This window comes from Setaria viridis, chromosome 9 (genome assembly GCF_005286985.2).
Source record: "Setaria viridis chromosome 9, Setaria_viridis_v4.0, whole genome shotgun sequence".
NCBI classification, from domain to species: domain Eukaryota; kingdom Viridiplantae; phylum Streptophyta; class Magnoliopsida; order Poales; family Poaceae; genus Setaria; species Setaria viridis.
This window is the reverse complement of record NC_048271.2, coordinates 31,117,559-31,142,226: the sequence shown is the minus strand read 5'-3', so window position 1 is coordinate 31,142,226 and position 24,668 is coordinate 31,117,559. Positions and strand designations below refer to the sequence as shown.

General features: G+C 39.7%; 1 protein-coding gene across 2 annotated transcripts; it reads right to left on the bottom strand.

The window, feature by feature from the left end:
* Window positions 1-1,426: 1,426 nt before the first annotated feature.
* On the bottom strand, window positions 1,427-24,668 carry LOC117840268 (callose synthase 10). Of its 2 annotated transcripts, XM_034720750.2 has the most exons (51): window positions 24,205-24,666; window positions 23,492-23,589; window positions 23,228-23,382; window positions 22,912-23,035; window positions 22,594-22,707; window positions 22,033-22,152; window positions 20,951-21,040; window positions 20,278-20,375; window positions 20,069-20,186; window positions 18,487-18,615; window positions 17,928-18,004; window positions 17,624-17,702; window positions 16,682-16,774; window positions 16,489-16,591; window positions 16,210-16,333; window positions 15,936-16,125; window positions 15,811-15,863; window positions 15,145-15,205; window positions 14,972-15,053; window positions 14,787-14,836; window positions 14,600-14,686; window positions 14,408-14,484; window positions 14,251-14,275; window positions 13,802-13,896; window positions 13,643-13,724; window positions 13,373-13,533; window positions 13,115-13,235; window positions 12,310-12,407; window positions 12,133-12,223; window positions 11,894-12,054; window positions 11,707-11,816; window positions 10,782-10,913; window positions 10,535-10,603; window positions 10,279-10,456; window positions 9,811-9,928; window positions 8,482-8,601; window positions 7,790-7,914; window positions 7,616-7,696; window positions 7,357-7,469; window positions 6,802-6,854; window positions 5,928-6,104; window positions 5,305-5,352; window positions 5,052-5,210; window positions 4,854-4,967; window positions 4,695-4,783; window positions 4,131-4,289; window positions 3,754-3,856; window positions 3,525-3,644; window positions 2,896-2,946; window positions 2,625-2,807; window positions 1,427-2,073 (listed from the first exon to the last, which is right to left on the bottom strand). In XM_034720750.2, the coding sequence occupies exons 1-51, from the start codon at window positions 24,440-24,442 to the stop codon at window positions 1,843-1,845; spliced, it is 5,727 nt and encodes a 1,908-aa protein (XP_034576641.1). In that variant the 5' UTR covers window positions 24,443-24,666; the 3' UTR covers window positions 1,427-1,842. The 2 variants fall into 2 exon arrangements, with proteins under 2 accessions (XP_034576641.1, XP_034576640.1); XM_034720749.2 differs by having other exon boundaries at window positions 10,279-10,603; window positions 24,205-24,668.

The window sequence follows — 24,668 nt, the reverse complement described above, 5'->3', positions numbered from 1 at the left end:
GTCGATTGGATCGACAACGTTGCCACCGAAGAGCTCGTCCCGCTCTGCCTCCATGTCACTCTCGTCATCACCTCGCTGGCCCATCATCCGAAGCTTGTCGCTGATGGTGTGCTCCTAGAAATCGTCGCCGCCGTCCATCGCCGACGCTCTGGTCCCTCAACGGATCAACCTGCGAACACAAGACAGAACAAATCAGTAGAAGAATACCAACGAATCAGCAGAAGAACACCACCAGACAACAACGCAACGACTTACTAACGAATCTGGAGGACCAGAGCGCACAGCAAGGTCAACGAACAACGAATCCGGAACACCAAAGCCAGGGAGGAGCGAGAGGAGGCAACATGATAGAGGAGTGGGCGAGAGCCGAGAGGTGGGGGAAGAAAACAATAACGCAATGGCTTACCAACGAATCCGGAGCACCAGAGCGCGCCAAGGTGAACTAACAACGGATCCGAACACCGGAGCCAGAGAGGAGGTGGGGGTTGGGGGAAGAAGATGACACGCCAACGAATCATTAGAAGAACACCAACAAACAAACGGTTGGTTGGGAGGTAAGGGGGGCCAGGGGCGTCGGTAGGCGGCCGACGCCAGCCTCCGGTCGCCGAAGAGGGAGGAGACGAGAGGGGCACACACGAGAGAGCGGAGACGAAGAGCCAGAGGCGGCGAGGCGCGTGAGAGAGCAGAGAGCCAGAGGCGCGTGAGAGAGGTGCAACTCGAGAGCAGCGTCCAGGGGAGGGAAATTTCGCTGGGGTTTGCGGCCGCGAGGGGGAGGACGGTGGCCGATGGCTTGATCCAACGGTCGGGAGGCGAGGGGACGCTGGCGATCAAAGGTTGGGAGGCGAGGGGCGCGGGGGTGTCAGGCCAGCATCGGGCCGGCCCAATAATCGTGCTGTGCCCATGCTAGCCCAAAGTGCCGAGGATGCGGCCAGACCCGGCACTATCATCATGCTGGGCCAGCCCTAGCACTATTCCCCTCATGCCGGGCCCGTGCTCGTGCTGGGGTTTTTAGTGTCAAGCCTCGGGCCGCCCAGTGGGCTTGACCCATTTGGAAAACTATAGGCACAGGTTGCTGCAGGTCCGTGGCGACATCCCGCCGCAGCTCCCGCACGACCCTACCACGCCGCAGCTCAGTGGGGGTTTTGCAGGTGGACCTGCTACAGCTGAAGGTTGAAGACAACTGGGACCGTTGGATCACCATCCGATGGTGGCAAAATTCTAGTGCATCGATCTCTGGAAATGCTCGAGTGTGCTGTAGGCAACCCCAATTAACCCCAGATGAAAACCAAAGCAGCATTCATCCATATTTTACATTGAACGTAGATCGACAGCCGATCTGAATCCGTGGTCAGTGCTTAATGAGAATCCGTGGCAGCCTCATGCATCAGCTAGACGACCCCAAGCTCTAAACAGTACTCCAGAAAACTCATCAACTCAACATATTGCATTCCATGAAAATGGTAGACACCAGGTCCACGGTTTAATAAAGCCTGGATATTCTGGGCAACGATTCGCAAAGCGATTACGGAGCTTGTCATCTGTTGCACAGCCCAAACGTGCATGGATGCAACGGGCTGCTGCTAGAGCAAAATCGAAAATGATTTCGCCAAGATCACGTGAAGATACATCTGCTCAGGTTACAATAATAAACACATCTACTGCCGTAGTTCTTTCTCCACACAATTAGAGTCCAAATAACGGAGGCAATTATGTACAGAGGCTGCTGTTCAAATCGAGTAACCCTCACTAAATTGTTCAAGCCAACTAACTAAGCTGCCCTCACTAACTCCAAAAATGTACAACATAAACATAAGGTGGATGCGACCCAAAGGCCTTTCATGTCTACTGATTCGCCTTGTTCCCTGCCAGGATGAGTGAGATCTCCAATCCACGACTGAAGGCTTGGTTGAACAGGATACGTGACTGGAAGGTTGACACAAAGGGGAACCATGAGAAGAAAACGATGGGCACAAAAATGAGGGCCCCCATTCCTGCATCGTACATCCGTGCAATCTCGCGTACAGAATCCCACAGGCCAAGGGTTTTCACTACCCTCTTCCATGTGATGGCCAGCTGCCATGGCAAGTAAAAAGTTAGTAAGGCATGTGACTACGAAGTAATGTGATGAGGCAAGCACATGAACTTTGAGTTCGCCTGAATTGTACTATCCATATACACATGTTCCTTCTAACTGCTCTAGTGATAAAACATGATATTCCATCAGGATTCTGATTAACTAATCAAGTTATATACAGAAGTGCTATTGCATATTTAGTACACGTTCCTTCTTACTGCTCTAGTGATAAAACTTGATATTCCACCAGGATTCTAATTAACTAACTAATCAAGTTATCTACAGAAGTACTATTGGCATATTATAGATGTATTTGGAACGCTAGATTACAGAAGTACTAATCAAGTTATGTAACTAATCAAGTTATCTACAGAAGTACTATTGGCATATTACAGAAGTACTATAGGTATTATAGATGTATTTGGTACTGTAAGACAGTGACAAATTAACTTTGTGCTTCCAATATTCCACTATTGTTATTATTAAGTAGCAGATTGGTATCGTAAAGCATGTAGAAAACCAAATGATATAAGGATGTTCTTGTACTTACACATAAAACACACCAACCAGTTGCTATAAAAGCAAGTGCACTCGCAAATAAATCAGCAATTGTGAACCGGGTGAAAACAATAAGTAGGGCGATTCCTGCAACAATCCCAAGAGCAAGGAGGCCCTGTAGAAACCGAACAAAAGTCGGCAAGGCAGTTGACTTCTTTGGAGTTGCAGTAAAAAGCTGAAACCAGGACAAAAACTTAGTTTAGAGTTCATCCGTATAATTTGAAAATGTGCAATATGTGAAGGCCAACTATAACACGATAAACCTTGAAAAGGAGAACCATAACAAGGAGAACAATCCATGAGAAACCATAGACCTGGACAGTAACAAAGGCATTAGTATGGAAAGAAGTTAGAAAGAGAGAAACATGGTGGTAGGAACAAAAGTAAAGCACAGCATGCATCCTGCTATACTATTATTTATGTTTTTATGTTCCTTTTTTAAAACATTTAAGCTATAAATATCTACAATAGCCTCTTCAACACAAAAATCCATGACAAGATTGCAAGGGCAATAACATTGTTTACTAAGACCAAACTATTAAGTTACATTCAAAATTATCAAAATCACAAGTATTTTAGATCCAAACTTCTGACATATATACCTGGTATTCTTTTTAAGACCTGGAAGGTGAAGATATAGGATTCCTACAGTAATTGTACTAACATACTGACGCTTTCGATGAGGATATCCTACTCGCATTCAGAGGAGCTACCATCGATCAGTTTGATCAACAACGGAGAAATGAGAAGTGAAAACAAAGCATATATATGATATATGAAAATCGGGTTAATAAGAAGAGTTTTTAAACGGAAATACAGTAGGGGCTTCAACTACTGTGAGCAATCGAGGAGTTTACATTGAAGAACTACTAACTGAGAGAGCTTGACTTACTGCAAGGGATGTATTATGCGCCGTAATCTTAAGCTTGTACACAATGCCATACTGAAACATGAGAAATCTGAGGGTCAGGATTGTCTCTAGAAAACGTCCTCTGAAAGTCCGGATATGAGCCTGCATAAACATATTTAGATAAACTAATTAAACAGTGTTAATTGTTCAGTAAAAAGAACAAACTACCCAGCGTTAAAACAAATATTTCCAAAACAGGTGCATAACTGACCTGCTCCTCCTCCCACCAACTTTCCCAACTATTGTCACCCTTTACCCCAACTCCACCTTTATAAAGTAACCAGTTTGTCCAGTCATCGAAGTCCTCCACAGTCCTTATATTTCCAATAATGCAAAGTACAAAAAGTTATTGAGGGTACATGTATCTTATGCATGCAAAAAATCACGCTCTTAAACCCAATGTTAATGATAGGTATTATCTCCCTATACTTCAAGAAAATATTTCATCAATGTTGTGTTATGTTTCTCCACAGTGTGAAAAGCTAACTAAACTGTCAACTCTCCCAATCAAGGGTCATCTTGTTTCGATTCCAACTGCCAATTAACTTAAAGGAAAAGGATTTAAAGATAGGATTGGAATAAACATACTTCTGCCACTCAAAACCAGAGGGGTTGAATATGTATGGCGCAAAAAGCCAGGACATAACAAGGAACCAGCTACTGATAGTTATCAGAATAAATGAAGATGAACCGCCCTTCGTGTAGCCATACGCAATGTAAATGATGAGGAGGAGAGCAACCTCGAGCCTGCAATAAGAATGCCTTTCAGATCCATCATTAACTAGTGCAAGCAAGCACACTTAACTAGAACTGCAGCATCAGATCCCAGTAATGCCTAGGAAAACAAATATCTGAGTGTGATTCTGAACCTTAAGCCCAGAAATTCAGCTTTGCCAACACCAATGTAACACATGGGTTACTGTAATGGCTCAGGTTTCATGTTTTGGATGCATCAATACACCCACTTTTAAACAATAAATTGCACCTCGTTACCAGTATGCATGTGGCACAGTAATATAAGATACTACATGCAATACCATTGTCATAACAAATTAGCACTCTTATCTATTAAAGATGTGTTTGCGCGACCATTAATAGTACAGGTCAATTTCCTATAAGAATTTATGACTACTTAGTAAGTAAACAACTTACGCTTTAACAAAGTGGCTTCGAGAGTAAAGCCTATAATTTTCAGCAAACTTTATGTGGCGAACAACAAATCCTCTTCCAGTAGCATGATACTGCATAAAGGAAATGTTCAGCAAAAATTCTAGCAAGTGATAATTTTAACGATTAATACGACTTTTGTACCTTTGCACCACCATGAAGGATTGTTCTACCAAAGTAATGTGTTCTTGTTCCAAGTGAAAAGGTGAAAAAGACTGAGCAAAACTGGAGCTGCATTGTAATAAAACTGAAAACAGCCTGCACAAGATTGAACAATATGATGTGATAACAAATACCCTGGTAAAGAACAGATATATTTTTCCAAAAAAAACAAAAGGCCACCTTCATTAGCCCCAGCTCCAAAATGAAACCCATTATCATTGGTACTGCTGTAAAAACACCAATTTGGACCAGAAACTGAGCATTCAAAGCAGCATCTAGTGCAGTGTTCCCCAAAAACCTAGCCTGGCGAGATATTGAGTAGTCCAGTCCAGAGAGTGCCTGAAAATTACAATATCAAATATCAGTCAAATTAACATTAAGAGAAATCCTCATCTGGCAGGAGCATAATACATTGAAAATTCAAAGTACTCACCAAATAAACCCTTCCGTACAAGAAGATGTACACAGTTAGAACAGTCATCTGTGCATAAATGAGCAAACAAGTCAACAGATTGGTAGTTAACAAATTGAAATCTGCAGAATCAGTTCACTATAAGCCAATTCCTATTGCAGAGTTGTTCAAGGTGGGCACCAAGAACAAGGTTTCCTTGCTAGGAATAGGGAAGGAAAAGCAGACCTGATTTCAATTGTAATGTGGAAAATTAGCTAAACAAAAAGTTAAGGCTCAACAAGCTCTGTGACTTGAGCTCAACCACTAAAGGGAGTGTTCAAGATAGATTCCTATCACGAATCAGGAACAAATTCAACTTAACAATTTACCAAACAGCCTTTTGGTACTGATAGAAGAGTTGTTCTATTTCCATTACCCTCCAAAACTGGCATCAGCATTCTGGAGGAACTGCAGTGCAGTATGCAGGCATGCCACATTCATACTGTTGCAATTTTTAGCTATATGGACACTCAAGTATCCGCGTGGTGTAATTGCAACTTAAGATGCCACGGAAACAACCCAGTAAACACATAAGATGCTGCAGAAAAATCCAGAAACCACAAAATAAACCCATGTGCACAGGCAGCAAGGGAAGGAGGGAGTACCATTGTGCAGACATAATAACCAACAGTGGTGAAAAAGAAGGTTAGCATCCTGAAGAAGTCAAATAGCTGCCCCAGTCGATACACATCTCGGCTGAGAACTTGCTCGCCGTTGCCTCCAGCTACTTTCCCCTCAAAAAGTGCAATTTGGTTCAAGCCAACATCCCGACCTTTCCCAACCTGAAAAGAAGAAGAATTTTTATTCCCTTACAGGAAATAAACTTCTGGGAAAAGTAAATATGGAGATAATGGCATAAGCACTCATTGAGTAAATTCAAGCATGCGTACGCTTTAAAGAGTCTAGAATGCCATGAGTATAAATGTTAGCACATGTGCACTTGCAACCTTGTCAGGCAAAGAAGTTAATAGCCCAGTTAATTTGTTTCCATGGTTTGCTCCTTCCTAGCAAAACACGGTGTGTTCTAATGATGATCGCTTTTACACGAGAAAGGAGGACCGCCCTCTAAGCCTAAGTATTCCTCAAATGACAGAGAGTGTACAAGTACCATGTGGTTGGTTAAAAGAACCACAATCGGGGAGTGCAATAGAGAACCTGAGATCTGATGCGAACAATCAGTCGAAGGTGCAGAGTGTGGGCACACTTACTCTAACGCCACACCTTTCGCATGACGGATCAACGAAGAAATGGGAACAGCGGCTTAAGCCATTATGTGTAGGCGGTTTCGAGAGGTGGAATACAAAGGTCATATCATTTGCTTGATATACAACATAATAATCAATTCTGATGTCTAAGTTTCACATGTCTTATAATGCACATATTAATATTTTGAAGTGCAGAAGTATGCAAATGTGAATGTCCCATTGAGTCAAATAACCACGAATACTGAAGGGGTAACAAGGCAACTTAAATGTTAACCTGAATATATTCATGGTGCGTGATGTTCCCTTGGCGCAGAGTCGAATTGAACCCTGCAGAATGATTCACACTTAAAGAACTTTGAAGAGTTCAGGTATCCAGTATTGAAAAACAGAAGAAGTGTAATATGATAGAAACAACAAAAACATAGATAATATTACAGAATCCACCTCCCTTCCATAAGTCCACATATTTCTCACAGAACTATAAGGCGTTTATACATAAACAATATAATTGTGTAATCATAAACATCTGTCTATTTCATGAAAAGAATCTATCCGGAACATTTGAATAGCAGTTCAATTTTTAGTGACAGAAAACTCTCATACACACGAAGCTGAAATACAATTTTCTAAATGAAAATCTGAAGAAGGAACAGAAAGAAAAATGGTGTATCGCAATGAAAACCTCCCAGTTTTGTCCAAATATATTTTAGTTGCAATTCCTTTTCTTAAGGACTTAAATCCGGTTCCAAGCATCAAATACAACCAAGCACAACTGCCACCATGTCAAACTCATGATGAAACTTAAATGTAAAGAATAAAAAACACCTACCAGCATATATATCTTCACTTATATTAATCACTCGGGACGCCTTGCTAATGCCACCTCGGGTTATGTGAAATATTCGATCAAAGACATCAGGATGTCCATAGTGCATTCTAACCCTGGAGAAGGATAACGTCACCAGTAAGTTTGTCTGGTTCAGAATCATTGTCACAGATTCCATATTAAAAAGATAATGCAGTAAGAAAGTGCAGCCAGACAATATTTCCTACAGCAACTTATCACATGGTTGATACCATTTACTCACTTGAGGTAAGCAAGAACTCGTTGCCCCAAAGTAACAAAACTGGTTTCTTGTTTGGACATAAACGATGCCAGGGAAGAGACACTAGCAAAAATGAAATTGAATGGGTCAATACAGAAACATTTAATCAAGTAAACATAAATATCTTGTAAATAAGTAGATTAATTAAATAATAACCTCCCCGTGAAAACATGCTCCCTCACACCTAAGATTGTGGGATCCCTTATGCCATGGTTTCCATGAGCATTACGAAATTCCTCAAGCAAATTTCTCATTTTCATCGCCTCCTCCAGGTAGTTATCCTATATGGGAACTTTTGTCAGTCAAGGTCACAAAGGGGCCAGTTTCAAAAAAGGTTGCAAAGGGGCATCTCAAACAATGTAATGTTGTTCTAGAAAAGAATCTATACTCTCTGGTATGTACAACAAGAAGGGGAACTGTCCAGTTCAACCTCATCCAAGTGCTTGCACATAACCTGAGTGCGGACCACTGTTGGATGAGATATGTGTGTACATCACATTAACTGGAGATAGGTGCATCATTTCTTTTCTTCTTCTGTGAGGGTCTAGTGATCCTCACAACCCTTTGAGTCTAATCTGTTCACGTCTCATGTAGAGACTCAGGTGATGGGACAGTATATTAGAACTTAAAGATGTGTTTGCTCTATTAGAACTAAGCACCTATACCATGAATGAAATTATTAAGAAAAAGCACAACAAAATGACCAATACAAGAGTAACAAAATTTTCAAATCAAGACCCTATTCCCAATAAGAATTAACACAGAATAATATATGCAAGTGCTAGTAAACAGGTTCCGCAAGGAGTGTCTATCAACGAAAAGTTGTGTTGAAATAGAAAAAGGTAAACCTGGTTCATATCAATCGTCTGTATTGCATCTCCTCGAGTGAAGATTATAGCATGGTTCTGGTTTTCCGGTTTCCCCTCACCAAGCTTGGGGTTCCCAGGCAGTTTGATGGAGTATATTTCCTATTTGTGTAACAGGATGGCAGGATAAAGCATAAGATGTTAAGTAAAAGAAACAAATGCATTATGTCTAACAAGATTGCAGCAAATAAAAGTATGCTTCCAATTGTGATTTAATTCAACTGAAAAAGTAAATATGATAAAATCGGTATCACATGAATAGACTAGTAAATGTATACATAGACCTAATCTCAACATAAGTTTATACAACAATTCAAACCATTGAACATCTTTTTCTGAAAGGGTAGGTTTTACAAAAGATACGACTTGATTCCATTATAATACATGAACTGTATTTTCGTGAATTGAGAAGTCTTTGACCTACAAAGATGCACCAGCGTGTTCATGACTTAGCAGCATTGCTTTTGCACAAGTAATGATAGCAAAGTAGCTGTACAACAGTGAGTTGAGGCCAGGGAACAAATGCCAGTGGTAACCGTTCAGCTACCATCAGTAATCAGATGTACTGGTCCGGAACAGAAGATATAAAATACTGGCCGGTAAGAGGTGATTTCATACAAGTCTAGATGTAATCATAGTGCTAATGATATGAAAGATATCCTGCTGTTCGAGGAAAAAAATGATATGAAAGATAAAACAAACACATTACAACGAGGAGACGATGTGTAAAAAGAACATGATAAAAAAATGTTAAGTACAAAAACTGGGAAAATAAAGGTAACCAGAGGGACAGACCGAACTGTTAAATTTTAGCAATCCAGTTTTCAAATCCTTGGTTGGGGCTAAATAAGGTACTAACAGATTTGGAAATTGGTTCGGTATTTTGTCCAAAGTTTCAAAACCTACAACTTCTTTTTAACAATTCATTCAGGACAAAACCATGATAAAATAGTGCTATCAGCTTATTCAAAAGGAAGAAAATGTTGCCAGACCAATGACATGGGGGGCTTTTCTTGGCAAGGAGTTACATAGTATTTGGTATTCACAATAAAAGGAAAAAGAATGGTAGAGGATGCTATTATCGCATGATACATGACTGACCAACTCAGCCAAGAAAACACAAGCTAAATAAATTTGTCAGCAATCTATATTTTTCCGGAGCCAACTGTGGTAAGCTGGCAATCTAAATCGGACTGATATGATCGAAATGGTAGATGGGTACAGATTCATAATTTGATTTTAAAGAGAGAAGATGAATAAACCACAACAATGGTAAAAGAATGATTAATAAATCCAGCAAAATAGACTGACTTGATCTTTGCCGTGAACATCGGCCTTTACAAGCTTGGAATAATACTCTTTTGTAGCATGTCCATCATTTGACACACTATCCTCTTCATGTATGAAAGCAACCCGAAGAGCCTCGTTTCTACAAATTATAACAAAACTTGATCAGTATCATTAAGTTTTGAGTGTTTGACAGCTGTAGGGCCTGTTTGGAATACAGGAGTTTCACAAGAATTTTGCAGGAAGCAGATCAATATCCACACAAAACAGGTAAAATTCACATGCAAACAGGACCTTTTAGGTGTCGAGCAAAAATCAAGATCAGAAACATTTTGAGACATGAGAATCCTCAGAACAATGAGGGGAAAAAAAAGATCATGTCCATCAACTAGTAGACAAAGGAACTTGACTAGTAGGCCCTTAAAATAGGATTTTTTTATTTAATACTTCAACAAATACAAACCCATTCAATAAACACGAAAGCCAACGAACCTTTGCAGTAAGAGAGCAATATCAGCAGCCTCTTGTTTTTTCATTTGTTTCTGCTGTCCATATATTTGGCATGAAACGACATAAGTAAATTTTATATCTGCTTGGGCCCGAGCATCAGGAGACAACTCATAGCCTTGAGTGTCAATATATTGTGCTGCAGAATTGCCATCTTCAATACCTGGCAGAGCAAGAAGGATGAAGATAGCCAAATAAATGTGTTGAATTAAGTAAAAAAAACACAAAGCTATATACCCACCTCCAAGGTATCGCTTCTCCAGGTAACTTTGTAACATCAAAGCTCTTCTATAGTACATCATACCACGCACTGCCTCCGCAAAATAAGTAAATGAACATAGAAATAAAGAAAAAGCAAAACCATGCAGATAAGCATATCAGAATAAAGATTTTCGGCCTAACATGTAACTTGTTTATTGCGCATCAAATTATTTTTTTGATACTTAATCATCTACTACAACGAAAAGAAATGAAAAAAATAGGCTTACCTGTCCTTGCCAAAGTTTGGCCACGATAGGACACCCAAAACCGGAGTTCCAAGGTGTCACTTGGGTTATCCTTAAAATCATCTTCTGATGATTCGCCTCGGTCAATTCGTTCTAAGAAGTTAGCCCACTCATCTGCAATCCAGGTAAGAGCAAGTTTGATGTGAAAACCGCAATCATTACGCGTGTGTGCTGTGTGTGGGTTGGGTTGGGGTGGGGTGGGGGCAATGCTTGATGCTCTATTTACAGCAGTATAATAAAGCATTTACTATATGGAGTTTTAGCGAGAGAAATATTCAAGAAAAAAGGAATCAATCTTTTTTCAACAAACAGAGCATTTTTCTCTGTAAACCCAACTGAAAAGAAAAGGAAGTCACTCTAGTAAGTGAAAAAATTAAACGTTGAAACGTCCTCCCACCCACATACGCGAGCGAGGCAACCGTTGTGCCAGCAGCCTCAAAGCCTAAACCACACGACACCATGACAACCATGCGTACAAATTTACCGCCAAAGAGCAGTCTAAAAACATAATACCAAAACATACTCTGAGCTTGCAACATGTCCATTGCGCTAGGGTGTTACCAAGAACAAAAAAATATGAAAAAAAAGAAAGCAGAAATCAAAAGCAGACACAATTTTTTGTCATTCACTTGGACCTCCTTTTACACTCATCACCCTACCAGAATAACAAAAAAGAGGTAGTATATTTCCACTTTCTAGCTAGAAGGCTTTGATGTGCCCCAATACAATAAACCAGGAGTCACAAGCAACAAAACCCAAGTACAAAGTAGACCAGTAATAGAAGCGGCATGTGACTACTTCAACACAAAGGTCCAGAAACATAGATGTGCTTAAAAGATAAAAATATATTTTCAGGGATTATAAATTTTGCAAATTAGAAGTACAGAATTAGGCATGGAAACAGTACCAGGGTATATTTTCTGAAGGTAGAAAAGTATTGAAATGCCGTCTTCATTGTCAACACAAAGCTCCGACATGCTATAAAGTACAGTCTCACTGTAGTAGGGGGTAAAGACACTGTTGCACATGAAAAATAGGTGTTAATAGGAACCTATTCCTTGGGATATAACTAAAACCCTATGCGTTAATAGTACCTGAAAGGGATCATCTCAGATACAGGCTTTGCATCTGGCATGTCCATGAATAGAGAATTGGTGAAAAATTGTAATCTTCTCCGAGCTTCAAGATTTTTTGGAATGTTAGCCGCAGAATCTTTGACAGTCAAAAGTAAGTGTAGACGCTTAACCTGTTCTTTCTGCAGGGACAAATAAAATCATCACACTAGTAACAGTATCATAGCTACAAGATTTTCAGTTTTTTATAAGATTAGTACCAGTTCCGGATCATTTGGCCAAAAAATCTTAGAGAATAGACGTCCTTCATTTCTAGCTCTTAATAATAATTGCCATGTATCAAACTGTTCCCTGCAGAAAAAAAGAGAGAATATTTTCAACAGGAAATAAATGGAGCTGACATCATTGTCAAATAAAAAATGATTTTCACTGCATACCTCAGATTTGGTGCAAGAAATTCATGCGTCACAACCTCGAAAAGCTCAAGGAGAGCTTTTGTAACACCAGCTGCAAGACCAGCAGTCTCGTTGCGTATCTAATGGACATACCATTTATCATAAATGCATTCATAACAAATTAATGAAACACGGAAGCATAAATGCAGTCATAATAAATTTATGAAACACAGCTGAGGGGATTTATTACAGGCGCCTGGTCTATAAAGGATGCTGAGGAGGAGCTCTAGGTTAGTCAAGCAAGAACCCTAAAAGTAGTCAGAGCCTCCCGAGGGAGGGCAACGAATAGGTTCTTCATGCTATCCTTAGTTATTCCATATCAGCCAACAATAACTATGACATAATTGTTGGCTTTGGCCTCCAGGTTAGTCACTTAATCTCACGCATGAGCACGAGCAAGGAGAAGGGAGAACAGGGGACAGAGAAAACAATGATGCTGCTGAACTGAGCTACACCTGCTCCTACTCCTTGCATACATCACAAGTCAAAAGTAGAGATACATGATGTCACTACTCACTACCAACTACTACTAGCTATATCATACTTCTACACTAGCACCAATGTTGCAGCACAGTTCCTATTACTTGCTACTGCCTGGTTCCGTCCAATATGGCAGGCTGAGCATGGCCAAAAAGAAGGTGAGCACTACCAGCTCCTGATGCAAATGGAATGCAAGAGAGTACTCAATTATCTATCAATAATAAAACACCTTATGCGGAACATGCAAGTAAAGCACAATAGAGTTGCTTTTCATGCTCTGACCCAAAAACAAGGGTAACAATCTTACCAGAAGACCTGTCAAACCCGTAAGCCTTGTCAGGACTAACTGCAACTTCCTGAGATTTATAGTCACTAAAAGTGAACCCTGTGCTATACTGTCACTGAGATCTCGGAAAAGCCTTTCAACCCTGTATAAATATCAGCAGCATGTGTTACTGTCGAGTAGTGAAACAAGGACAAACATTGAGTAGCCTTGATGTTTTTTTAGGGAAGAGTAGCCTTGGTGTTAGTATCAGATTCATCTTCTTTCTCTGAGAAAGCATACCAGCGCTGCCCTTCAGCATCAACCAACGAGTGAAGAATTTTTTCGGTGCTGTAGTAACATTCCTTGACAGCATAAGCCATGTATTCATCTTTTGATATTCTATACCATAGCTCATATTGTGAGTCTTTACAGTCAGAAGCATAGTCATTTGCCAACATAATCTACAGAAGAATCAACGAACAGATTGATAACAACCAAACCACGGATCAGATATGCAAAAGATTCATTCTCACAAATAAAAATGTTAATTTACACTAGGATTTCTCATACCTTGCTAGTCAGCAGAAACAGTGGCCATTGTACAAGTCTTAAATTTCCACAATTACTTGGCATCATAAGCAAGTCCATTTCCCTGAAAGGAAATTGACCAATATTGAAGCAAAGAAAATCACACACTAGGTAATAAACTATTATTATTTTATGCCACACCTGTTGCTGATATAGTCTTCTTCGCGCAAGCTCCTGATAATCTCATTCCAAAACGGGGAAAATATCGAGGCATACATCTTAGTAATTTCTGAATCCTAATGTCAAGTGACAAAATAAAAAATAGAACAGCATTACACTTATATACAATGTTTCTAGAAAAATTGATTATCAAATTCACTAGGTGACTTTTTGTATAACAAATAGAAAAGGAACATCTAAAACAAAAACATGTGCAATCTATCATCAAAGCTGTAAGGATATTCTAGTGAAACAAGAAGCTTCATTAGTGTGACATGTTCAGCTAAATTACGTTCAAGAAGAAAATGCAAGTCAGGAGGCCTAAAGAAAAAAATAGCAATTACTTCAAGGATGTGAAAAAGGCAAGATTATGGAACCGATCTTTTAAAGTTAGTATCAAAACCAACATCTGTGAACAGGTGTTCGTTTACCTGAGCAACTGGTCCGATCGATATCCTGCAGCATAAGATAGAAATAGTATGAAAAACAAGCACCTAAAGTCCACAGCAAATTATACTAAACAGAAATAAACATATACAAAGCTAATATGTGATTAATCATAAACAATCAGAGAATAGGGCTAAGAACCTTCGAGGGGAAAGGTTTTTAGCAAATGCTTCTGGAAAGCTCTCAAAACGTTTATGAAGCATTTCTATCGAACGAATCTGCATCATATTAGCGAATGCCAGAATGATAATTCAGTTTGCACATCATAAATAATGTATGCATAGCTGATAGCATTTGGATCCACGAACAAGGCCAGGACTTGAAAGAATATACCTCCCCAAGACGATCTCTAGCACCCATAACACCACCAACAAGAGCCGATAAGAGTGTGTACCAAATGTGGATGTCCATCAGGTATATCTATAAATACATAGATACAAATAAAAGAATGTAATGCATCATTTTCAGAGTCTTTTTTCTTTTCTTATATCAAAGCTACAGGTCAAAACAGGGAACTTACAGCCAAGACAGGTGCCCAAAGACTTAGAATGGTCAAAGCATTTTTATTTCCTAAAAGATTACGCTGTCAGATCATAATTGCATTGTTTTAATGTGCTTAGAAGTAAGGTTGCAATGACAATTTCAGTAGACATAGTGGCAACAATTGAACAATAATATTAGTGTGATATTTCCAGATATACTAACCCCTTGATACAAGATCATGCCAGGAATACTTCAAATCATGGAGTTGAACAATTATATTGGTTGGTTCAACTAAAGGCTTAATCTGCAAGAGGTGAATGACAAAGTATGAACAAATTTTGTTGTTATACTGAACACAGAACAAACATCATATTTCTAGAGTTTGTTATAACCACCTGGAGAAAATATGCAAAAGTAAATTTGCAGGCCAGTATGACAAGCCAAAAAATCACATATCTGCATAAGAAGATTTGCAGTAAGTCCATAATAAAGAATGATGAACACAATCAGTGAGGACCAGTTACCACTGAGAGAAATGGTGAGTATTCAAAATGACAGTCTGGTAGGTAGTAAAAAAAACTAGTGGATGGTATATCTCAGGAAATTTGCAGTAACTACTAATGTCAAATCATGCCAGGGCCCGGCTATTGCCAGTAACCACTAACGACAGGAAGTAATCAAACCCACATGAGTATATCAGGCTACTGTAACTCAATTCCTAACTTCTATTGGTTTGTAAGTATACATGTAGCCACACCTGAAACAAAGGCAAGTAGCACAACAAATGCCACAAGCAAACTTCAGTATGAAATGCTCACAACTCAACAAGGAGAATTAAGAGCAATTGCCAATGGCAAAGTATACTCAAGAAAAATTAACAGCAATGTGCACCAACACTCAGAAAAATTACAGTTTTCATACATTAGGTGGACATTAGTATATTGATGCTAAAAATTGAAAATGAAAGGTTTTGCTACAGATGTTAGCCTGAAGAACCATAAAAAAAATAAAGGTGACAAATTACTTTGTTGTGAAAATCGTGAAAAGCAAAAGGGAAAAACCTGGCATAATCTCTTATACTCTCATAAAGTCCCCGTCCAACATAATATCGCTCCTAAGAACATAAAGTAAAACAAGTCAGTGCATATTTCATTCTTTCCCAATTTTGTGGAATGATGATATATACCTGGTATATCCACTTGAAAAATTGGAAAAACTGTGACCGATCAGAAAAACTAGAAAGCCTGTGACAAGCAGGGATCTTGGCCATTAGTGCAAACACAATCCGAACAGCAGCATAACCACCAAGAACAAGACCATAAATCCGGAAATAAGTTGAATCAGAGTTCCTTGCATTTCTCTCTTCCAAGACTTTCCTGCTCAGCACCAGTATTCATGTCAATAGATAACTTAGTGTACATTAACAGAAAAATAGGTAAAAAAGCTAACTGAATACTCACACATAAAGATAAGTTACAAATGTTGAAACTGCAGTTAACCAAAAGAACCGGATAACTAATCTTGAGATGGCAAAACCTCTTGCTGTCTTATATGCACCAATCATGAGCAACACGTCCAAGCAGCCTAAAGAAGAACACAATAACAATAAAATATGGAACATAAATGGCACAACAGAAATATCAGTAGCTCCCTGTACAGTTATATGTAGAAATGAAAAGATGCAATGAAGTAAGAACAAGTTATAAAAGAAAACAATAGCAGTAACTTAGAGAACATACACTCAACAAAGTTCAGTATGAAAAAGGCTGGTCCAGCACTAAGTAGTACTTTAAAGGTGTCAATGTTTATCTTCCCATGGCGAAAGGCGATAATAGCTAAGCCCTGCATCACCAATAAGGGAAAGTTCATCTTTAGTGATTATACATTAATGACATACTTATTCATGATTAATCATTATCTCAGACCACTAACCTGAAACATTAATAGTAGAAAAATCCACAAGCGATGGAAACTGCGGTACAAGTGCAGAAAAGTACGATGTTCAACAAAATTGGTCTTTCCTGTCTGCAAATAAGGCATCAAAGACAGGAATCATAAGGTCAAAAACATGATCAACATTACAGGAAACAGTATTGATTTTAGTTTAGTCAAAATGCCTCCCTCTTAGTTGCGCACACCACCAGATATTGCACAAAATAAAGAAAGGATAAGAATAAACACCCGATATTTTCTCTAGAGACTACCTCTTTTCACTATATTCTTCCAATACTTATAAACTTGAGAGAACATTCTCCATGAAAAGAAGAAAAGGATTAGCATATCATCTAGCCCTATCCTCTTTGCATCCCAAAGTACCCAAACAATAAATCAGCAGAAAAGCATCCTGATTCAGGTACCTTAACTTTCAAATAAAATCGATACAGTTTTCAAGCCAGAAACTAGCAGGCTTTGTAAGGGAACTAAGACTAGTATTTCCCATATCCACCTTTCAGTTTCCAAGATAATTTTTAATTGTTCCCAATTTAATAGTAAGATCAAAGTTACTCTGTAACTGTTTAAGACGCGTCTTTACATTACACGTATAAATGGTAGAATTGACCAATTATAAAACCATATATTATAGCAACAGCACTACTGAGAGAAACTAAAATTGCAAATCTGAATATTTAGTGTAAATTATGTGATCAGATTCAAAGCAATTAAAATAACGTAGAAAACTAAATCCAAAACCACAAACATGCATTAAACTGATAAAACACTCAAGTCTAGAAACTAGCTGACAGGAAAGTAGGAATCTCAAGTGATAATGTTTCATGTAGTTGACTAGTTGTGTTTCCCACATTGTATGCCCATCACAAGTCACAAATGAAAAAACTGCTAGTCCCTTTAGGAAAATATGCATGATTAACTTACACGCTTCCTCTTAGCAGGCTTGCGCAAAAATTTGGAACCCTCAGCGGGTGGCCAACTAAGCTCAAAGCATGAACGCGACCTACACATACGTAGCAGAATAAAGTTAGCGACAGAAAAGAAAGCATGTAAGCGGAAACAGCAGAAAGGCAAGCTTATGGTGGGGGCACTCTTGTGCTGTTGTTGCCCTTCTCGGGCTCTGTGCAGTGTTTATTTTGTTTTCTCCTATTAATATATATACCACAGTGGGGGTTCCCCTCGCTGTTTCTTTCAAAAAAAAAAAAGAAAGGCAAGCTTATAGACGAACCAAAAATATTCATTGAAGTCATCATAATTCCTCCAATCAGAATGTGCAGCTTTTCCACCATTATTATTGTTAGCCTCCTGTGAACAGTGTATGAAAAAACTTTCAATGCAGTAGCAAAAGCTCTAAGACAGTTAAACAGCCGGCACGCAGTTGGCTAATTTACCCTAGATAATACAGAGATGACAGGCACAAAATAAACTAATTAAATGCCACATGAACGACTAGAACCATCTCATTTCAAATATGCCCAACTAACCACTGAATGAAAAGTTTCAAAAAAATAAACAGCAGTAAAACTACAATTTCAAAGCACCAAACATTTCCACCAATGCAAATGTATCATGTGCAACACAACTTGAAAGTGTAATTGTACAATTAGGATTGAATTTTATCACCAAATAGAAGTGAAAATTCTGGGGGAAGTGATACATTTAATCCATGTTTTGGAACCCCATACCAAATTTTTGAAGGGTATATGTCCAAATGCAGCAAGGAAAAACAGTACCAATCTATATGGTAAAAGTAGATTAAAGATAGAACCTTTAATAGATGAACCTACCGCTGCCATGGTTTCATATATTGGGGTGATTATTTTCTCCAGATATGAGGTGGAACCATCACTAGTAATACAACTCTTTGCAGGTTCAGCTTCAGATGAGTCAAGAATTCCATCGAGTTCCTTTGCCATCTGAAATATGCCAATAATGTCAATTAAGCTGAATAAACTTAACTACTGTACATTGTTAGAGAAATACAGAGGACTTTTTCCCTAACAGGACATATACAACCACAACAACAAAAGGAGTCAAGCTTAAGTTTTGACACAAAATGCAAATATGGTTACTCAATATTGTGGTATCTGCTAGGCCAAGTGTTTGAACACTGAGGGATATGGCACTCACCCTCAACCAGGGTCGACAAGGCTTCTCCCTTACGAGCTAGGAGAGGCTCTGAGGCTAATTAAGTTAAGTTTAGGTTCATCGCATGACTATGAAGTACAAGACGTCCCTTATGTATGAGGACCTAACGTCTACAATCACATAAACCAACCTGATCTCTATCTCTAATTTCCCAACAAAGCTCATCACCCTCATAACTAGATGATCTGCTATCTTCACGTGATTCCTATTTGAATTACTAATAACTTGCCACATCAGCCTAGCCTGTGCAGTTAATCCATCCGACATGCAAGTTAGCACATGATGACCATCTCAAGGCAAACACACAACCCACACACCATTCTCTTGGCTAAGGGGAACACACGACGGAAACCAAGACACCACCAGGCTAACATGGCCGTACAGCAATTGCCGCGCCAGACTACACGCTCTCTGACTGCCGCTGCATGGAAACAACAAGGCTGCCTGCCTATACCTGGTAAGGGCTTTCCTAGTAGCTTTGTTGGTTCACCTTCTTTTTGCTTCCAAATCTCAAGAATGGTCATTTAATCTGGAGTGGAGGGTTATACCATTATACAATACTAGAGGTCGCAATCTGAATAGTAGTATGTAGCTAACTTTTCTTCACTTTTTTTTAGAACTTGAGATGCTTTGCTTTATTATAATTTCATAACCACTCTTTCACATATAGGATTCGTAAAACTCTTCAAAAGTGATATTTGACCATCAATTCTATTAACTGTTACAAAAGTAATATCATAAAGAAAGCTACATGAAATATAAATTTGTTATTGCAACTTTTAGACACTGAACATACAATTTGACAAAGTTGTTAGTAAAAACTAAGTCCTATTTTTTTTTCAAATCCTAATACGCCCTACATAAAGAAACAAGGGAGAAGTTCATATGATTTGCTTGTCATATGCAAGATGAACAATATGAGCTAGTCTGGGTTACTAAAACTAGTTCATTAACAATATGCAAAGATACAATATGACTTGACTAGCCAGAAATATGCAAAGATACAACATGTATTCTTATAGTATTCCAAATTAAACCATAAAAGGAGCACCTTGCCATGGACAGACCTAAGATAAATGTTTGCAGCAGCTAACATATCAGTCATACTCATCGAATGGGCATGACCATCTAAATAAGGTAGGCCTAAACTCATTTATAGATGCAGTCTTTCTGAAACTACAAAAAGAGAAAGACGGGCACTTGGGACAGGAAGGGACTCACATTGTGGAAAATGTAGCATAAGCATTCTGGGAGAAAACGAACATTCGCAGCTTCACCCCAAATCAGAAAGTAGAGAGCAACCAATATGATCTTTCGGTTCTTATTTACTGCTTCAAGGCTATCCAAGAAAAATAGATGGTAAACAGGTAAAGCACCCTGCAAGATGATACCACGCGCAATGAAAGTATTAACCACAAAAGTTTTTATACCTTGTCCAGGCCACGCGCTTTCCCAAGTACCTGCACCATTTCATGTAGTTGTCCAGAACTTTGCAAAAAACTTCAGTGACGGCCTTCTCATCAATTTTCTACAAGACTCATCACTTTGTTTAGAACTTGTTGCATATACATAAGAGAACTTACTGACAAGTGGACACAAGATTATTGACTAGCATTACAAACATGGAAGTCAAAGGACAACTAGCAACATGTTACACAACAACAATAAATCTAGGAATTACTAATTAATGTAATGGAGAACTCATTCACTCAATGCTACTTTGGCAAAACTTTAGTTCCCTACCCAAGCAGAACTGCAGTACTAGAGCGACAGGTATACTCTAAATTTGTATGCAGAGCAATTGATAGGCACAAAACAGAAAACACTAATTGTTCAGATTTCCATTCCTTAAGCCAAGTTTAATTTACATGAATTCCACAAAGAAGCTAAGCAATAAAAGAAAAATACATCAGCAAGGCCACTGTAGAACACCCCACTACAATTTATATACAGTTTGAAAGACTGGGTAGTGGTAGAAATTTTTAAAATGTCCAACACAAAACCTAGTTAGTAACATATGGAGTATTAAATCAGCAGGATACAAAGTTCTAATCAAAATCATATGCCAGATAATAAGTTGCTTATATGGATGGCAGAACTCACTGGTTCTGTTTCAACAAGCAGGCCGAGCCGGGACTGAGCATTGGCTAGTGTAAGTACAACATTTTCACGTTGGTTTCGAATATTATCATCCTGGAACAATCATCCAGAAGAATTAGATAAACAATACAAAGGCAACACGAAATTAAATCATGAAATTAGTGACGAACAAATTGGTAAGATGCTAGAAATAAAGAACTCCGTATGCAATTGCATAATCAGTAATTAACTCATAATACAAAGATCACCAGGACAAGCATGAAAAACCACAAGCTTTTGAAAAGAGTCTATGACAAATCATGACACTTTGTTTAGTCAAAACTTTCTTTCTGCAAAATGTTCTTGTATGAATATGATGTAAGAAAATCCACATACTATCAAACAGTCCATGTCCAACCAAAGATAACAGAGAAATACAGTGTCTCAAGACACAAAGTAGCTTGTCACAAGCAAAAGAAAGATGTCAACAGTCATTGCCAGTTGTGTTTTAGTCGTTTGACACTTCAAAAGTAAACTACAAGCACTAAGCATACAGGTGCTTTTGGCAAAGCTTTCATTTATGCCAGGTCTGAGCACAGGATGCCCCATAATAATATTAGCAAAATATCATGATAGAAGACATAAAAAAACTCAACCTGCAGGGGGTAAGACAGCCCCCGGGCATTTTGCTAAGAGAAGACCTTCTCACCAGGTCGAGAAAACCCCCAAACCCCTGCCCCACCCTTACACAGCGGCACCGTAGCCCGTGTGAGATGACCAACGACCGAGGCTGGGCCTTGGACCTGTGCTTTGGTGTGGTGACAGACAAGGGGATTTTTTTTAACCCCAGCCTGAAAATTCGCTCCCACGGGGAGTCAAACCCAGGACCTTGCTACTACAGCCACCTAACCAACTCAGCTAGAGGCCCGTTCACCATGATGAAGACATCACAAATAAGAAACTATGTTACTCAGAAAAATCAGCAGTTTTAACTGTAGCATATGCCAACAAGCAGGATTAAGTATTAAACTATACAAGACATCTAGCAGAAAAATCAAATACGGTGTGATCAATCAACAAAGAATACGATACAGGAAGCTTCTTACCTGGAAGCCAAATACATATTGCAAAAGGTCAAAAATGTCTTTTTGCCTTAGTTGTGGCGCATCATAAGGGAACCGTGGCAGGTCCTCACAGTTTTGAATCGCTGTTGTTGCAGCCCTGACCTAATACAGTTGCATAGAATTGTTGTCAACAACAAAAGATACTTCTTTTATTTGTTAAGGCATAACAAGACAAATAAAGAGCTCTGAGTCTAATAGTTTAATCTGTACAACCTATTTCCTCCTCTTCATTAGAAACATATAAATCCCATACTACAGGAGTATTGTGTTGTATGATTATAAAAAAGCCTCCGGTCAGAATAAATAAAAGTCATCCAAGAGAACATACAGTGCAAAACTGCAAATATTATATTTTGACAAGCTGTATTTTTATGAATATTTAGATGGTTCATAGGAAAATGACACTTTATGGATTTGAGCATTTAACTCACATACTCCTGAAGTATGTTTGTTGTATTACGTTCAGAGGCATAGTACAGCACAAATTGGTAATCGATGATAAGTTTTCGAAAATGTGCCACTATCCAAAGCAAATATTCATACCTCGGGGAAAAAACCAATAATATTTGTTACCGACGATGGTGCATCCAGGGGTACAATATTGTACGGAATAAGTTCACCCCTCAAGGCTGCATCAGATCTTTTGATTTTCTTTATCTGAAAATAACAAAGAGGAAAGAGTGGTTGATTTAATAAAACACTAATTTCTTATGATTCAAAAGTATGTGAAGCAAACCAGATTACTATTGCAGGCTTTTAGTACACCAGTATACAACCACAAACAAAACCACAACAATGATTTCTACGAATCATTACAAAATAAAGAAAAAAATTAGTATGTTGAGATCTGTCATGAATTACCTCCTCTAGAATTTGTCTATGAAGTCTATCTGTTGGTGATTGCCCAACAAGAATTTCCAGAACATCAAGCAAAGCCCTCAAAGTAACATAAACTTTCTTCATTTCCATAGCCCTAGCTCCCATTCTGATAATATCAAACAAAATAGAAAGACATGAGCGATATGGCATACATAAGGTTTATTTTCATGAATGACTTAACAGTGTAAAGCCCTGGAGGCACACATAAGCCCAAAATGGCACATTTTCAGAGATTCGATGCTAGGCCAATCCGAAAATTAAGAACATGTCAAGATCTCTTAACAGAGAGGGGTCATACTCTGTACTGAATGTTCCCGACTCTCTCAGTCTCTCCTGTTCACGTTGCATATCATCAACCCGACGCCGACTCTTGTAATCCAGATAAAAGTTCCATAGAACTTGAATGTCATTTTGCCGGTCTATCGCAGCTCCGTCCTTCTTAGCAAGTTTTTGCTGCAGAATGCCATGATTGGACAAGGGAAGTTAGGAAGAATTCAGTACAAAATAGACGGAAAGCCAAAACAAAAGTAATCAGTGTCTGAACGATGAGGAGCAAGCATACCTTAATAACAGATTGTAAACCTGTCTTGAACTGAAGCATCCCTCTCCCCGCGCTGCTGGGATCAAGATTTTGAGCCAGTGTATAGGCTTGTTCACAAACTGTGGTGCAAGAGAAAAGGTATAACTTTAGAGTAACATCAAAGCACGTGCCTAGCCTTAATAAAGTTAGCTGATTATTATCTCTATCGAATCCCTGGAGGGGGTAATTTGTCTAGTTTTTCTTCCAGATTCATAGCACTGGTGTGTTTTCCAAGTGCACAGACCAACCAGGATACAAAACCACGAGCCGGTAACATCCAAAACATTAAGCGTTGTGATTTTTGTATGATAGTAACTTTAGCACCAGCAAACTCCAGTCAGATGAGGGCGCCTAAAGCCCTCTGATTACGCATAGATGGTCACAGCAGCAAGCCCCCCGTTGCTTGGAATCAATTGTCCAGTGAGAACCTCAGTAAAGCACCCAATTATTAGCTACTAGAACCCAGCTCTGCACCTGGCCATAACTTGGCAGCACCTAGAATCTAACTAATCGTCACTCAGCTGGGAGAAGAGGAAAACGCGGTATTGCAGGACTCAGTACCCCCAAATCAGCAGCTCAAGAACACCCCATCCAGAGCTCCCTCGACCCAATCAGCTGCGAGCTCCATCCGTGGACTAGGCGAACTAAGAGAGAAGAGAGTGAGGGAGGGAGGAGAGGGGAGGTTCTGGGCTTACGGATCCGCGCGACGTTGGGGTCCTCGTCCTCGATGTCGTCTGCGGCCTGCAGGATCTGCTCGATGTTGGTGGTCCGGCCGAGCGAGGCCGGCACGGCGGCGGCCAGCCCCAACCCTCCTGCCGCCCCGCCGGCGCGGAGGTGGTCCCGGTCCCGCTTGAGCGCGGCCCGCACGAGGCGCTCCCAGTTGTCCGCCGCCCGCTCGGGGCCCCCGCCCCTCCGGCGCCTGGACGACGACATCGCCGCGCCCGCGCCGCGGCGGCGGCCTCTGCCCGACTAGGTCACTCTCTCCCAGGCAGCAGTGGCCGCGCGATCTGGAGCTGTCTGCGCGAGCCGGGAGGGTGGCCCAGCAAGCTGTAGTGGAGGTGGGCGTTTTGGGGGAGGCCGGACGGGAGCGGATTCAAAAGCGCCGCGGGGTGGGGGGGAGGTGGAGAAGGAAGGAAAAAAATGGTCAGTTTCCTTGGCT

What these genes read in the sequence shown, in the direction of transcription:
- LOC117840268 (XM_034720749.2), bottom strand. Translation starts at nt 24,442, where the DNA reads ATGTCGTCGTCCAGGCGCCGGAGGGGCGGGGGCCCCGAGCGGGCGGCG. An exon ending in TCCTTCATGGTGGTGCAAAG is followed by an intron (nt 4,784 to 4,853) that starts GTACAAAAGTCG and finishes TCCTTTATGCAG; the next exon opens with TATCATGCTACTGGAAGAGG. An exon ending in TCTGGTTTTGAGTGGCAGAA is followed by an intron (nt 3,857 to 4,130) that starts GTATGTTTATTC and finishes TGGAAATATAAG; the next exon opens with GACTGTGGAGGACTTCGATG.